This window comes from Coregonus lavaretus, assembly GCF_964263955.1.
Source record: "Coregonus lavaretus genome assembly, chromosome: 27".
NCBI lineage: Eukaryota > Metazoa > Chordata > Actinopteri > Salmoniformes > Salmonidae > Coregonus > Coregonus lavaretus.
The window spans coordinates 35681580-35697172 of NC_140014.1; the positions used below are offsets into that span (position 1 = coordinate 35681580).

At 43.6% G+C, this 15593-nt stretch overlaps 2 protein-coding genes across 6 annotated transcripts in view; both read right to left on the reverse strand.

The window, feature by feature from the left end:
* LOC311102895 (protein PALS1-like) overlaps positions 1 to 7031 on the reverse strand; it is a 63270-nt gene extending 56239 nt beyond the window's left edge. The window contains exon 1 of one of the 2 annotated variants that reach the window (XM_084144364.1): positions 6815 to 7031. The gene's annotated coding sequence lies outside the window, so the exon portion shown is untranslated. The remainder of the gene's footprint in view (positions 1 to 6814) is intronic. The other variant, XM_084144363.1, reaches the window with a different exon arrangement.
* A 318-nt stretch (positions 7032 to 7349) lies between these two features.
* LOC311103180 (gephyrin-like) overlaps positions 7350 to 15593 on the reverse strand; it is a 97141-nt gene continuing 88897 nt past the window's right edge. For all 4 annotated transcript variants that reach the window (XM_084144733.1, XM_084144730.1, XM_084144732.1 and 1 more), the window contains 8 exons: positions 14254 to 14407; positions 13874 to 13995; positions 13538 to 13625; positions 12251 to 12324; positions 12052 to 12116; positions 10008 to 10111; positions 9760 to 9856; positions 7350 to 9498 (listed from right to left, as the gene is read on the reverse strand). In XM_084144733.1, coding sequence (XP_084000859.1) covers positions 9365 to 9498; positions 9760 to 9856; positions 10008 to 10111; positions 12052 to 12116; positions 12251 to 12324; positions 13538 to 13625; positions 13874 to 13995; positions 14254 to 14407 — 838 coding nt within the window. In that variant the 3' untranslated portion in view covers positions 7350 to 9364. The remainder of the gene's footprint in view (positions 9499 to 9759; positions 9857 to 10007; positions 10112 to 12051; positions 12117 to 12250; positions 12325 to 13537; positions 13626 to 13873; positions 13996 to 14253; positions 14408 to 15593) is intronic.

Below are 15593 nucleotides of genomic sequence, written 5' to 3' on the forward strand. Positions count from 1 at the left end.
GCACTGCATCGCAGAACTAGCTGTGCCACTAGAGATCCTGGTTCGAATCCAGGCTCTGTCGTAGCCGGCCGCGACTGGGAGACCCATGGGGCGGCGCACAATTGGCCCAGCGTCATCCAGGGTAGGGGAGGGAATGGCCGGCAGGGATGTAGCTCAGTTGGTAGAGCATGGCGTTTGCAACGCCAGGGTTGTGGGTTCGATTCCCACAGGGGACCAGTATGAAAATAAAATAAAATATAAAAAATGTATGCACTCACTAACTGTAAGTCGCTCTAGATAAGAGCGTTTGCTAAATGACTAAAATGTAAATGTAAAATGAATTTTAGCCCATTCCTCCTGATAGAGCTGGTGTAACTGAGTCAGGTTTGTAGGCCTCCTTGCTCGCACACGCTTTTTCAGTTCTGCCCACAAATATTCTATAGGATTGAGGTCAGGGCTTTGTGATGGCCACTCCAATACCCTGACTTTGTTGTCCTTAAGCCATTTTGCCACAACTTTGGAAGTATGCTTGGGGTCATTGTCCATTTGGAAGACCCATTTGAGACAAAGCTTTAACTTCCTGACTGATGTCTTGAGATGTTGCTGCAATATATCCACATAATTTTCCTTCCTTAAGATGCCATCTATTTTGTGAAGTGCACCAGTCCCTCCTGCAGCAAAGCACCCCCACAGCATGATGCTGCCACCCCCGTGCTTCACGGTTGGGATGATGTTCTTCGGCTTGCAAGCCACCCCCTTTTTCCTCCAAACATAACGATGGTCATTATGGCCAAACCAGAGAACATTTCTCCAAAAAGTACGATCTTTGTCCCCATGTGCAGTTGAAAACCGTAGTCTGGCTTTTTTATGGCGGTTTTGGAGCAGTGGCTTCTTCCTTGCTGAGCGGCCTTTCAGGTTATGTCGATATAGGACTTGGTTTACTGTGGATATAGATACTTTTGTACCTGTTTCCTCCAGCATCTTCACAAGGTCCTTTGCTGTTGTTCTGGGATTGATTTGCACTTTTCGCACCAAAGTACGTTCATCTCTAGGAGACAGAACGCATCTCCTTCCTGAGCGGTATGACGGCTGCGTGGTCCCATGGTGTTTATACTTGCATACTATTGTTTGTACAGATGAACGTGGTACCTTCAGGCATTTGGAAATTGCTCCTAAGAATGAACCAGACTTGTGGAGGTCTACAATTTCTTTTCTGAGGTCTTGGCTGATTTCTTTTGATTTTCCCATGATGTCAAGCAAAGAGGCACTGAGTTTGAAGGTAGGCCTTGAAATACATCCACAGGTACACCTCCAACTGACTCAAATTATGTCAATTAGCCTATCAGAAGCTTCTAACGCCATGATATCATTTTCTGGAATTTTCCAAGCTGTTTAAAGGCACAAACTTCTGACCCACTGGAATTGTGATACAGTGAATTATAAGTGAAATAATCTGTCTGTAAACAATTATTGGAAAAATTACTTGCGTCATGCACAAAGTAGATGTCCTAACCGACTTGCCAAAACTATAGTTTGTTAACAAGATATTTGTGGAGTGGTTGAAAAACAAGTTTTAATGACTCCAACATAAGTGAATGTAAACTTCCGACTTCAACTGTATACAGTGATCCCTCGCCACTTCGCGGTTCACTTATCGCGGATTCGCTATTTCGCGAATTTTCATAATGCATTTTTTTTTTTTTGGTGCATTGTGCTCTGCATTCTGATTCGCTAAAAACTCACTCCCGCTTCTTGTATCAAAACATGCTACGAATTGTGCTATCATTTTGTCGTCTCGTGCAGTTATGTGTACGTACATAAAACAGCTTGGCAAATTTACATTAAGTTGTCCAAATTATCTTGTAATTTCGAACATCTCCTAAACCCATAATGTCGACGAAACGGCCTGGACCGACAAAAGCACCTGCGGATGGGCCCAAACGGCGGAAGATGCTACCTATCTCAGATAAAGTTAAACTTCTGGACATGCTAAGGGAAGGTAAATGACAAAGCCACAAAGCGACGATGAAAGAGAAGAGGGAGAAGAGGACACGAGAGATGAGGAGGAAGGACTAACGCTTGGTCGCTTAGCAACCATGGTGCGAATGGCCACTGAACTTAAGCGAGTAGCTGAGGAATGGGACCCTTTGATGAGCCGTTCATTACAGTTCTCCAACGTAATCGATGGTGGCATGTCGGTGTACAAGGATCTTTTTGCAAAGAAGAAAAAAGAGCGACAACAGCTGCCTATCACTATGTTCTTCTCCCGAACAAACACACCTGCACCGCGGGCTTCAGAAGAAGAGAACACTGCAGAGCGCAGTCAGGATGCAGCGGCCCAGTCTGAAGAGCAGTGAAACGGCCTACACGTGAGTCACTGTATTTGTATACATGTAATAGTTGCTAATTGTAAAAAAAAAAAGTTTTCTATTTCGCGGATTTCACTTATCGCGGGTCATTTTCGGAACGTAACCCCCGCGATAAACGAGGGATTACTGTATATTAATTTTAAAAAAGTTTTTATTTTTATTAAAACACTTTTAAATTATTGTTTTCATATGCCAATAAGGGTCTACGACCTAGGTAATTGACAATGATTTAAAAGTAGATCAGAAATTCACAGATTTCAGATTTTTCTTTCTTTCAGGTTTTCAATGTCACCCTTTATTTTAGAATTGTTTATTTTTATAATTTTTACAACCAAATTGTCCACAACAATGCATAAACCACAGCAGGAGATCACTTTTTAGGTCTGAGAAAAATCTAAGAAATGTTGATTTGAATGTAGTTATCCTTTAATTCAAGTGTGCAGTCACCTTGCACTGTCTGGTTAGCGGTGTTTCTGTAGCACACATGAGATGGAGTTGGCCACTGGATTGATGCAAATAATCATGATATCATTCTCCCAGTTGGGCATAAGGCTACTTTGTTGCTAGTTGAAGAGGAAGTATGTAACTTTTTGGGCGACCCGACCAAATTCACATAGAAATGTGTGTTATAGATCTGTCATTCTCATTGAAACCAAGTCTAAGAAACGGTAGATCTGTTCTATGTGCGCTATTCCATGCTTTCCGTTCTTAAGTTTTGTTTTTGAGTCTCTCACTTTCGATTTTGTACACCAGGAAATGGCGGAGCGATTTCTGCATTGTTTCAGCTAACATTGAATTGAGAAGTTTTTTTGGGAAAGCCTTTCCATCTACATGACGGTTAGGCCTGTCATTCGCCTCGCTATATTATTCCTGTTCTTTACTTGTTTGAAACCTGACCGTTTTACTTCATTTTATGATGCATGTCTTACCTTGCTTCAAAGCAGCCTAGCCAAAATCCCACCATAGAAATGTTGAGGGAAATATTTGATAAACAACACTTCCTCATACACTGTTCTATTGGTTCTTTCAACTTTATTTCACTGTCTAACATCCAAAGGCATTACCCTAGTCATATTAGCAACACATGATAATTGTTGCATCTTTACTCCGCTCTTTTTAAATTTCTAACGGATACTTCCATCTCTGTCCATGAAACCGCTCGCATGTGCAGTGTTCATTTTAGGAAAGGTGTTTTTCCCGCAAATTGCATTTTCGAAAATTCGAGTGTAGGCCTACCGCCGTGTGCACATAGCTGCGCTTATTTGATTTTTTTAAGTAAAACATTCTGACCTGTTGCATCAGCCTTATTATTGTTTAACATTTTGGGATACAACAGTGGTTGTATGAATGTTGGATCTGTCGTCCCTGGACTGTCCTAATTTTGATTTGTTTAACACTTTTTTGGTTACTACATGATTCCATGTGTTATTTCATAGCTTTGATGTCTTCACTATTATTCTACAGTGTAGAAAATAGTAAAAATAAAGAAAAAACCTTAAATGAGTAGGTGTGTCCAAACTTTTGACTGGTACTGTATATTATAAAACTATTTTTACATCAGCAGCTACCCGGCCTACACCCCAAAGAGCAAGCAGCAGCAGAAGCATATAGACTACATTGTGACAGCGAAGGTAGTTGGAACAGGTTCATTACCTGTGGCTAAGGGAGGAGGGGTCAGTGTGTGTGTGTGGAAGGGCAGAGTGTGTGTGTGCTGTGCAGGTGTTTTGTTTTTAAGAGGCTGCAGCAGGTACAGCAGGTGTGACCTAACCGTCCAGATCAAAGCAGAGTGAGAGTAACAAACCTACAGGCCCTGACAGACAGACATGAAGCAGCTTGTCACAGGGAGTGGCACAGCCCATACTGCTCTACAGCATTCAGCTAAAACCAGCCCACTTCCCCATCATTAAGTATCTTAAAGGGCGGTGTCTGTCTGTGCTTTCCTGGATCTAGCCTTCTGAGGCCACAGATGGGGTTGAGGAGCCCTCCTCCTCCAGCCCACTGTCCTGAGCCAAAACACCATATCAACAGCACTGGGTAGAGCGAGTCTAACATTCCACTCAAGACATTTTCATTCCCACACGCTGCTTTTACTCTCATTAAAATGAGAGAAATATAGGCTAGGAGAAACAACTAGGCCTATGAACTTAGTTTCTTATGATAGCATGTAATCAGAGAGTCCCCAGTAACACCTCAGCTGTGGCTCAGTGTATCCTATCCTCCCTCAGCCTGTCACTGTGGAGTAGAAACAGACCAGGATTCTTATCTTCTCCAGAACTCTCACTCCACATTCCAACACTCCACACAAGGAATACTGAAAATTCCAGATTCCAGGGAAGGGGAACAGAGAGAAGTCAGGTAACACACTGAACCACCTTGTACCAGGGTGGTAGAGAGACGGTACGTATGACGGTGTAGAGAAAGAGAGAGGGACATATGACAGCCTCTAGTCAGTCCATATAAGATCATGCATTTATAGTAAGTGTTACATTTTGATAACATGTTACAGAACTACACTCATCAGCTATCAAACTCCTCAAAAATTAAAGTGGAGTCCTTTCAGCTATTCTACCTGCTCAAAACTGGACCATGACCTTCAACGTGGCAGTGGAGATAAATGGAAGCGAAGATAGCTCAGTTAATACGTAAACCAAACTTCTCTATATGTGAACTTTTTACTACTATAAGGGCAACATTCTGGCAGCCGCAACAAAGCATTAATACTTAGGTTAAATAGAAGCCGCTCTTTTCTGGCTACTACAACCATGACTGTGGGGGTAGCCTACCCGAGGTGGACAGCAGGGCCGGGGGATGGTGGGGGACAGTGATTCCCCTCTCAGTGAGTGAGAGACAGATTGAGAATTCCTGGGGGACACAGACACATCAGAGAGGACACTGAGGGACTGTGTGTTCCTGGCCTGGGTCCCCTCCCTCCCAGAGCAGGGCAGATGTGCTAAACCGGCCTGTCCTCAGTTCATCTCACTACTATGCGTGTGTGCGCACGCGATTCAAATAGAATGTGAAAATAGCTTCCTTATACAAGAAACAAACTTGTAGGCTTCTGGGACAACAATGTCTTGCAATATAAAAAAAAAAAACTCATTCTGAAAGTGTACAAGAAAGCAGACTTCACATCAGTTAGGGGCTGTTTTAGTTTAAGCTTGGCTGATAATGAGTGAGGGGTAGTTTCGGAGATACCGGCACCTGAATACCTTCATGACGAACTTGTCAAATTAAGGGGAATACCATTGGTTGCCATGCATTCTGTAGCTCATCATCAGATATGATATGACAGCACAGGCTAACTTGAGAATGCAGGCCCTATTGTTGACAATACAACACTGTGATTATCAGGGGTAACCAACCATGGTGTTGATAAGCAAGGTGGGTGGGCTCCTTCTTGGTTATTTTAGGTGAGTGATTTGAGGTACACCACCTAAAAAGGAGGGAACCCACTTATCTGTGAATAGTAGAACACTGTCATCTGACTCGAGGCATGTGACTATGGAAACTGATAAGATTGGGACTTGTGTTATTTTTGACCATGATTGTATCAGGCTGGGCAGTAGGTGATATGCACCCAGTGTGTGGCTGCTGCTTGATCGATAGGTTGTAGCTATCTACAGTAACTGGATGTGGGCTTCATTGATTGTATTGCTTTTCTGGTTTCTCTTGTACATCTAAAAATAGATATTTGTACTGAACAAATAGCCTGCATTTGTTAGTCACTGATGCTTTGGTCAGACAGTCATTTAAGGGAATAATTGATCACAATACTGGCATAACCTCGGTGTCAGACATCAGTGTTGATGTTGAGACAGGCCATATGGTGACCAAATAAAGATCACCTGTAATCCTTATGTTGATTGATGAGAACTTTATCTGGTCAGACTATTGCATTACTGTCAAAAACAGACTGCCTCTTTATCACATTTGTTGATATCATGCATCTGTACTGGATTGGTAAACTGGTTAAATATGTTTTGAGACAGAATACTGATGGGCATGGTTGTAAGGCGGGAGTCCTAGCTGGAATACTTTACCTAGCTAACAAACATGCAAAACCTCTTATTCAAAAGATATGGACGAACTAAATACCTGTTTAATTAGTGTATCAATTAAGGCACCCACAATTCACACACGCAATAGTAGCTAGTCCGCCTTTCTAGCTTGTAGCAGTGGCTAGCCATTGCGTTGCGATTCTCCGCTGTGACATTGGATGGAAAGTGAAAGGGATATTCGGTGACAATTTTACCCAAGTAAATACACAATTTCGTTGTCATCCCACGAAGTTGAAACATCAACAGCTTTAGTTCAACCTGATGTGAAATGCTCTTATGCTAGTTCAACAGGTAGAACAAACTTTAAAAGCTCGCGCTAGCTAATGCTAGCTAACTAGCTCTTCCCTGGCAACCTGTCGCATTCAATGCCACTCCAAAATACATAGGAAACGGAAGAGAACTACTCACTTTATTCCCGCAACACTGTCGAGAATATATCCTTTATTGACGAGTCCAATATTACTCCACAGTTTTTTTGTATCAGTTGATTATTATTTTTTTATATACTAAACTTTGCTAACTTTGTGCCACAATATCAATCCAGATCCTCTCTCCCGTAGCCTTGCCTTAAGAGTCATTTCCAACTCGAGGGTTGTTCAGACGTCAAGGGTCTCCTTTGCTCTCCAGCGCCCCAATACATGCGCATGAAACAATGTTCGCGATTGGACAATGCTGCTCACAGGACCCTAAACAATGCCCTCTTGTCCAATGAAAGATGACTTTACATATATACAGTCTATGCTTTACGTCTATAAAGTGACAGGGTAATTTTTGATGTTTCTTTACGCAAACCAAGCTTTTTGCTCAAATCAAGGACCAATGCTGTAGAAATAAATATAATTTTATGTACTCTCTATGTAGCATAGAATAAAATATAATCGTTTTATTTTTCCCAGAGGACACGTCAGTTTATAAATAAGAGACTGAAGAAATTGTTTTACATAATGATCAAGGATTTTTAATTTTTCATTAGTTTCAACAATATTACAGAAAACGTTTATAGTACAGAGTTCAATATCTCCCCATTGCTTCATTAATTTAGTCAGGAGTGCTGGTCACCATAATCTGTACAATATCACTCTTTTGTATTTATGTATTTTTCTGTACATTGTTTGAATAGCTGTTAAAAAGGCAGTCAGCACTTTAAATAAGCTGTTTCTTCCTTATGAAACAAATTAAATAAAGTTTCCTCCCTCCTCCAGTTCCCGCGCACGTATCTGTACTAGTATGTGTGAGGTGAGCAGTCCTGGAGGGATGAGGGTAGGGGGGAGACAGACGGTGTTGGTAGAGTAGGGTGGGACCAGAGGCATTTATTTAGATATATGAAAGAATATACATGTCTCTGGGTGGGACTTCAGTACCAGGTGAGGTCAGACTATGAGGAAGCTAGTGGGCCTGTGGGGCAGCTAGGGGGAACAGTCAGCTTGGGAGGCAGCTAGTGGGCCTCAGGGTTAGCTAGGGGGCATGGGGGGCAACTAGTGGGCCAGAGGAGCAGCTAGGGGGCATGGTAGGCAACTAGGGGGAACAGTCAGCCTGGGGGGAAGTTAGTGGGTCTGGGGGAAGTTAGTGGGTCTGGGGGGAAGCTAGTGGGCCTGGGGGAAGTTAGTGGGTCTGGGGGAAGTTAGTGGGTCTGGGGGAAGCTAGTGGGCCTGGGGGAAGTTAGTGGGTCTGGGGGAAGTTAGTGGGTCTGGGGGAAGTTAGTGGGTCTGGGGGAAGTTAGTGGGTCTGGGGGAAGTTAGTGGGTCTGGGGCAAGCTAGTGGGCCTGGGGGGCAACTAGGGGTCCTGGGGGGCAGCTAGTGGGTCGGGGGGCAGCTAGGGGAAACAGTCAGCCTAGGGGGCACAGGCAGGCCACTCGCTGCCTTTCTCCGCCTTCAAGGCCTGTATTCATAAAGGAGTAGGAGTGCTGATCTAGGATAAATTTAGTTTTAAAAAATATCATAATGAATAAGATTATATAGACGGGGGGTGACCTGATCCTAGATCACTACTCCCACTCTGAGCCAATTTATGAATACAGGCCCAGGTCTCATCATGATGACCCTATGACCTTTGGCCCAAGATGCCCACCACTTTTGGCACTGCACACATAAACACGACTCACAAGATAAACGACAAGCAAAGCTATGTGTGAAGCCATTATGAGGCATAATAAAGCCCATATAATGAGGCATAGAAGAGAAGAAGAACACTAAAGGGAGGGGATAAGATAGCTAAAGGCACCCTCAGGACCCTGAAAACACTCCCATCAACCAGAGCACGAAGGCTCCATCCTGATTCTACACACTACTCCTGCATACTTTCTTGCATGGATTTAGCAACGGTGGAAACTCCCTCCAGCCAATGCCTACCTTCACCAATCCAATGCCTTTAAAAATGACGGGGAGTACATGTGGAGAATCAGGACACAGCCCAAGGGGGACTTCTGACATTATCTCCAAGGGGTTTTCCTTGTTCAAAAACAAGAGATGTATTTTCTATCTTTTTTTAGTGAGATAAGAAAATAGTTTTCTTGTGTGTTTTCTTTGCACCTAAAGCTTGTTATTGAAATGCTACTGCTATCTATCTATAAGTTCTAGGGTTGAAAACACAGAGCAATTGCGAGGATGAATGAGAAACAGAGTTGCTTAATATGACAATATAATATTAATAATAATAATATTATAATAATAATATATTACAGAATAAATCTCTTATGTTTTATATATTATTTTCACTTTTAAAAGGTATAACATTTTGTCTTTCTTTGAAATACAATCTTTTCAAATTCAGATTTCATGATCAATGTATGTACTCATTTATTTTGTGTTCGAGATGTTGATTAATTATACTTGATTAACTTTATTATCCAAATCAATAAAAACTAGCTGTGCCGTTGCATATTACAGAATAGTTATGATATGTGGACATGCACCACTTTCTCTTCCTATCTATCTATCTGTCCCCGTAAGATGACATCATCATAGTCGTCCTATGACCATCACATCCACAACCTCTCCTTTATGCAGCTCCACATATTGCTCTGTTTTAGGAGGCAACATCAGCAGCCCGTTGGCACTCCTCATGCTCATCAGTCGACTACTCATCTGATTTCCTGTAGGGGGTGAGAGAGAGAGACAGAGAGAGATTAAGAGAGAGACAGAGCGAGAGCGCGAAAGAAGGAGAGGGTTGGCAGAGAGGGATAGAGGGGGGAGAGAGAGGGAGGAGAGGGGGGAGAGAGAGGGAGGAGGGTGGGGAGACAGAGAGAGAGAGCCAATAACATGACAAGGATCAACTTTTTGATACGCATTTTCCCTTATTCATTTTTTCCATGCAAACGTGCTGATGACAAACTATTGTGTGTATGTGATAATACCTGTGCTCTGTGCCCATGGCAGAGGCTCCTGGTGGTGCCATGTCAGGATGCAGCGGTGGTACTCAGGACGAGGGTCCAACTTTACATCACAGGAAAGCTGTTTACACACACAGGAGAGAGCAGGGCGCAGAATGATGACATCACACTCAACTTTAAACCCTAATGTATTTGCATTAAAGCTATGTGTAAAAAAATTAATGAAAAAAAAAAAATATATATATATATATATTACTCTGCTGTTAACTTACCCTGGCTTTGATGATGGTGGGCCGAGGGTCCAGGATCCCCTGCATCTTCCTCAGAGCAGGGATGACGAAGAGGTTACAGGTGACAACCGCAGACACTGGGTTACCTGACCAACAGAGAGAGAGGGGCTGAGGATGAGAGGGCGACAAGGACGTGACATTACCGCTGTTCAGAGGGCTAAGGGGAGAGATGACAGGATAGGCCAGGGAAGGTTTGGACGGGTTGGGGTGGAAGAGCACTGTTGTTATTGACATGCTCCAGCTGGCAGCCCCTGTAGGACAGGATAAGGGCTCAGTGCAGAGAGCAGAGTGGTTCTCTTCTCACCCCACTGGCCTGTCAGTATGGGGCCGGGCTGGGACGGGGACTTGGGCTGGGGACTTGGGCTGGGAGCCCGGGCTGGGGGAAGCAGACAGTTGAGACAGGTACGCTTCTGCCTTTTTAGGTGTGCACAGAAGAGGGACTGGTGGGGTACACTCTTTAGGGGAGTGGGAGAAGAGGGTGAGCGCTCTTTGGGGAGAGTGGGAAAAGTTTGTGAGTGCTCTCTCTTTACACCAACCAGCAGCGGTGATGGGAGGTGTCAAAAAAGGTCAAATAAAATGAAACAGCAGGGGGAAGGGTGAGTAGCGCTCTCAAATCACAACAACAAGCAACAGCATGGAATCATGGGAAAGATATCCGCAGGGGCAGGGGCTCGGGAGGACACTGAAACAGAACGAGGCGCGACAGAACCAACAGCAACGCCACAGAAACGTTAAAGAAACAAAACAATATTTCTCTCTCAGAAAACAGAACAGAAAATCACATAAGAAAAGAACAACTCTTTATTTTATGTTAATAATTTTGTTAAGATTCAAGTTTGGGTTTACTAAAAGGTGTAGTGATCTTATTTAGCTTAATCACTACTAAAAAAACAGAAAGAAATGCCCCCAAACATGTCCAAACATGCCCAAAGTTTGGGACACAAAAATTAAATAAAAGTACATTTGTTAATTTGGTTAATTTGGCCTCCAGTTTGCATTTTGAGATAATTTTAAGCCCATATCATTTGAGTTCGGTCAAGTTTCAGTTAAGCACTTAAAGAAAAACCATTTTCCTATTTTCAGTTTAAATTCCGTTTTCTGAGCTCAGTTGAAGTAAGCTTGCTTTCAGGTAGAGAGCAGTGAGCACACTGAACGGTACGGTCAACCACGGTGGTAGCACCTACTTCCGCGCGGGGGCGGTGGCACGGGCACCCTGCTTGCCTCACTGTCGGGGACAGGGTCGATGAGAATGGCGCCTGTATCTCTGAAGGTGAAATTACCTTAAAGGAGGAATATAAAAAGAGTGGCGGTCACCACAGCCACAGACTAGCCCACCGAACATACGTAGGATGGGCAGAGGCAGGGGGGCTGGGGGAGGCAATAGGACAGGCATAGGCAAGGGGGCCTGCTGGGGGCTATGGAGAGGTCGAGGTACAGGGGGGGCTGGGAGAGTAGAAGGACAAGAGGTTGCTGACAGCAGGGCTTTTTGGTTGGTTGGGTGGGTCAAATAGGGGTCAAATTTCAGGTTTGGTGTGCATAAGGGTCTGGGCTGGCTGAGGTTTGATGTTTATAGCTGGGTGGGTCTGAGGTAAAACATAGGAGCACGGTTTTGGAGGGCTGGTATAAAACATTCCCTCACACGAACATATTTATAATACAAACGACAACTCAGATACAAAATGTAAATGATCAATCGGGAAAAAAACTGCTGCTGTGGAAGGAAGGCAGTTTTGTTCCAGGATGCTGTAGAAACTGAAAGGGGAGTGTGTTTAAAGAGAAACATTATCTCTGTCTGAGGGCATGCTGCTGGATTAATAACATGTTTCTCTCAGGGAAACATATATTTGGTTGTTAAATGGTGGTGTTTTGGACTCAGAGCAGAGACACAGATGTGTGTCTGAGATCTCAGTCAAGGCCGGCGATCCCCTGCCAGTCCTAAGACTCAACAACAACATTTACGGGCCTACACACAAACAACAGATACTGTATATACAGTACACCACATGCAGATCTCATAAACACATACCTGGTAGGGCAAATATCAGTTTCCGTGCCCCGTCAATGTCTACAGTGGCGAACGTGGTGGGGAGACTAAGAGAAGAGAACAGAAGACGAACCAAGATTCACTATCCGTCTCTCCTAAACCATCCTCACTTTATGAATTAAAAAGACATATCCCTCTAAACTTTGGTAGCTTAATGTATATTTTTAAAGAAATGTCTCACCCTGGCTTCATAAAGACCCGTCCAAAGTGGATCTGGGCGTGGAGGTCAATGTCAAGCACCTGCTTCAGGTAGTCCTGAAACATAAAGAGATACATTGTATATTATTGTGTTGTATTTACAGTGTATTTCATGCCGATAAAGTTAATTGAATTAAATTAAATTATAAAGTTCCTTTTATTATATTGATGTTGAGGAAGAAGTTGTCATAGGAGTGTTAAACTTCTTATCGAGTCAGTGGGTTTAAACTGAAACTTTGATTATCTCCACTGACACGTTTCCATGTCTGTCTGAGGGTGAGGTATACATGTGTGATCCAATAACAGAGGTAATTGGAGCAGAAAACCCAGAGAGAAGCAAAGAATTCAGCTAAGCAGTAAGGTCAGCCAAACCAGCTGGATGAGAACAGCAGGAGTAACATCCTGGATCAGAACAGCAGGAGTAACAGCTGGATCAGAACAGCAGGAGTAACAGCTGGATGAGAACAGCAGGAGTAACAGCTGGATCAGAACAGCAGGAGTAACAGCTGGATCAGAACAGCAGGAGTAACAGCTGGATGAGAACAGCAGGAGTAACAGCTGGATCAGAACAGCAGGAGTAACAGCTGGATCAGAACAGCAGGAGTAACATCTGGATCAGAACAGCAGGAGTAACAGCTGGATCAGAACAGCAGGAGTAACAGCTGGATCAGAACAGCAGGAGTAACAGCTGGATCAGAACAGCAGGAGTAACAGCTGGATGAGAACAGCAGGAGTAACAGCTGGATCAGAACAGCAGGAGTAACAGCTGGATCAGAACAGCAGGAGTAACAGCTGGATCAGAACAGCAGGAGTAACAGCTGGATCAGAACAGCAGGAGTAACAGCTGGATGAGAACAGCAGGAGTAACAGCTGGATCAGAACAGCAGGAGTAACAGCTGGATCAGAACAGCAGGAGTAACAGCTGGATGAGAACAGCAGGAGTAACAGCTGGATCAGAACAGCAGGAATAACAGCTGGATCAGAACAGCAGAAGTAACAGCTGGATCAGAACAGCAGGGGACAGCAGAGTGTAGCAAGATGCACAGTACTTGAGGTTCAACATAGAGACCAAACTCCACCCCTAGCCCAATTGTCTCAACTGCGTGTCGTGTTAGAATGATGCCATCTGACAAAGGACAATGCCACTAGCCCCTACTCCCGAGCCATTATGGAATTTACTTAGCTCTACAATATATCTAAATGAGCTCGCTGCCTCACACCTCATTACCTTATTCTTTTTTAACTTCTAATAAGTTTTATATAATCTTACCTTCTCTCCCATGGACACACCCCCTGAGGTGATGATGACGTCAGCACGGCTGATGCCCTCGTTCAGGGCGTTAAGGAGGTCGTCTGGGCTGTAGGGGAAAGGTCACGGGTCACAGTTCATACCCTCCCATCTTTCTGATCGTAGATTAATCTATAGCTTTCCAGACACAGATTATAGCCTTGTGCTGGACTAAAAAGCACTTTCAGATTCTCCATTGAGCATGCTTTTAGTCCAGGACTAGGGTTAATGTGTGTCCAGGAAACCAGCCCAATGTTTTCTAGGAGGGTAGATGAAGCCATTGTTACTGAGGGTTATGATTGAATGTTGTTGACTGACTTGTCTCCGACGATGCCCAGGTTGATGGTAGGGTAGCCATGTTCCTGAATGGTGGCCAGCAGTGTAGATCTGTTACTGTCCCTGATCTTCCCTGGGTGCAGGTCATCCTCTGGGTTCAACAGCTACGCACACACACGCACACGCACGCACACACGCACACACACGCACGCAAAGAAGAACATTACTTTATTGTTCATTGTCTACAGGAAACCGTCTCACATCCTGCAAGATTTTCCCGTCAGACCCGGGATTCAAACCGACAATCGGTTGATGTCCTATTCGCCTCTCTAACCTCTAGGCTATCTGCCACCCCAAACCCGGGTATTAAAGACACCATGAGAGATGGCAAAATATGTGTGCATGTATATGTGTGTGTTCACCTCGTTGCCAGTGGACATGACAGCCACCACTGGGAACTTCTGCACCTCCACCTCAGTGACTCCTACGGTGGCCAGCAGGCCGATCTCAGAGGGGCCCATGTGGGTTCCCTTGGACAGGACACACTCCCCACGCTTTATATCATGACCTATAGGCCTGAAGGGAGGGGAGACAGATGGGGCTGGGTGAGTGCCAGAGACACAGTACTGGTACTACGGTCACGTGGAATTTGACTGCCTTCATGACTCGTGACCGCCGGTGTGGCGGTAATACGGTCACCATAACCCTAGTACTACCTCAAGATTTATGTGAGTGTCAGGTACTCAGATACTGTATACATGGCTGTGTGATGCATAGTGCTGAGCTATTAGTGCTTTTTGAGGTTGGTTCGGTTAAAAAATAATTATGGTGATTAATTCATCTACACTAAGCACATTAAAATAGTACTGTAGCATAGTACTGTATCTACGAACCAACCAATAGCAGTACTGACAAAAGAAGTCAGTGAGAAGTAAAACCTAAAGACCGGTTAGTAAGGGTTAAAGGAGTACTCAGTAACTATAACAGTCTGTTCTTTTTAAAGAGGAGAATTGGGAACCGTGACTATATGTTTAAAAACAAAAATCATTTCAAACTCCCTTTTCCTTTTTACTAGCTCTGACTTTGCTGATCGCTACTTTGAGGAAAAATGTCCTTACTACGACTGATACAGAAAGTATTGACATCCCTTGAATCTTTCCAACTTTTTGTTGTGTTACAGCCTGAATTTAAAATTGATTAAATTTAGATTTTTTTGGTCACTGACCTACACACAATACCCCATAATGTCAAAGTGGAATTATGTTTTTCAATATTATTTATTATTTTTATTTATTTTTTAATGCCATTTAGCAGACGCTTTTATCCAAAGCGACTTACAGTCATGTGTGCATACATTTTTACGCAGGGGTGGTCCCGGGGATCGAACCCACTACCCTGGCGTTACAAGCGCCATGCTCTACCAATTGAGCTACAGAGGACCACCAATTTTAAACAAATTAATAAAAATAATAAAAAGCTGAAATGTCTTGAGTCAATAAGTATTCACAGTGAATACACAATTCAACCCCTTTTTTATGGCAAGCCTAAATAAGTTCTGGAATAAAAATGACAAACAGAGCAGTTAATGAAGAAGATACAGTACATTCTGTCCTATTGGCAGGAAGAGGTTTGTGGCAGATGAGTAAGACTATATATGCAATACAGAAAGGCTGTCAGATTGTGGAGAGGAGATACTGGAGACAGAGGAGAGAGGTTTGAGAGAAAATTGGAGAAATAATTAATGAACAGAGAGGAGAGAGAC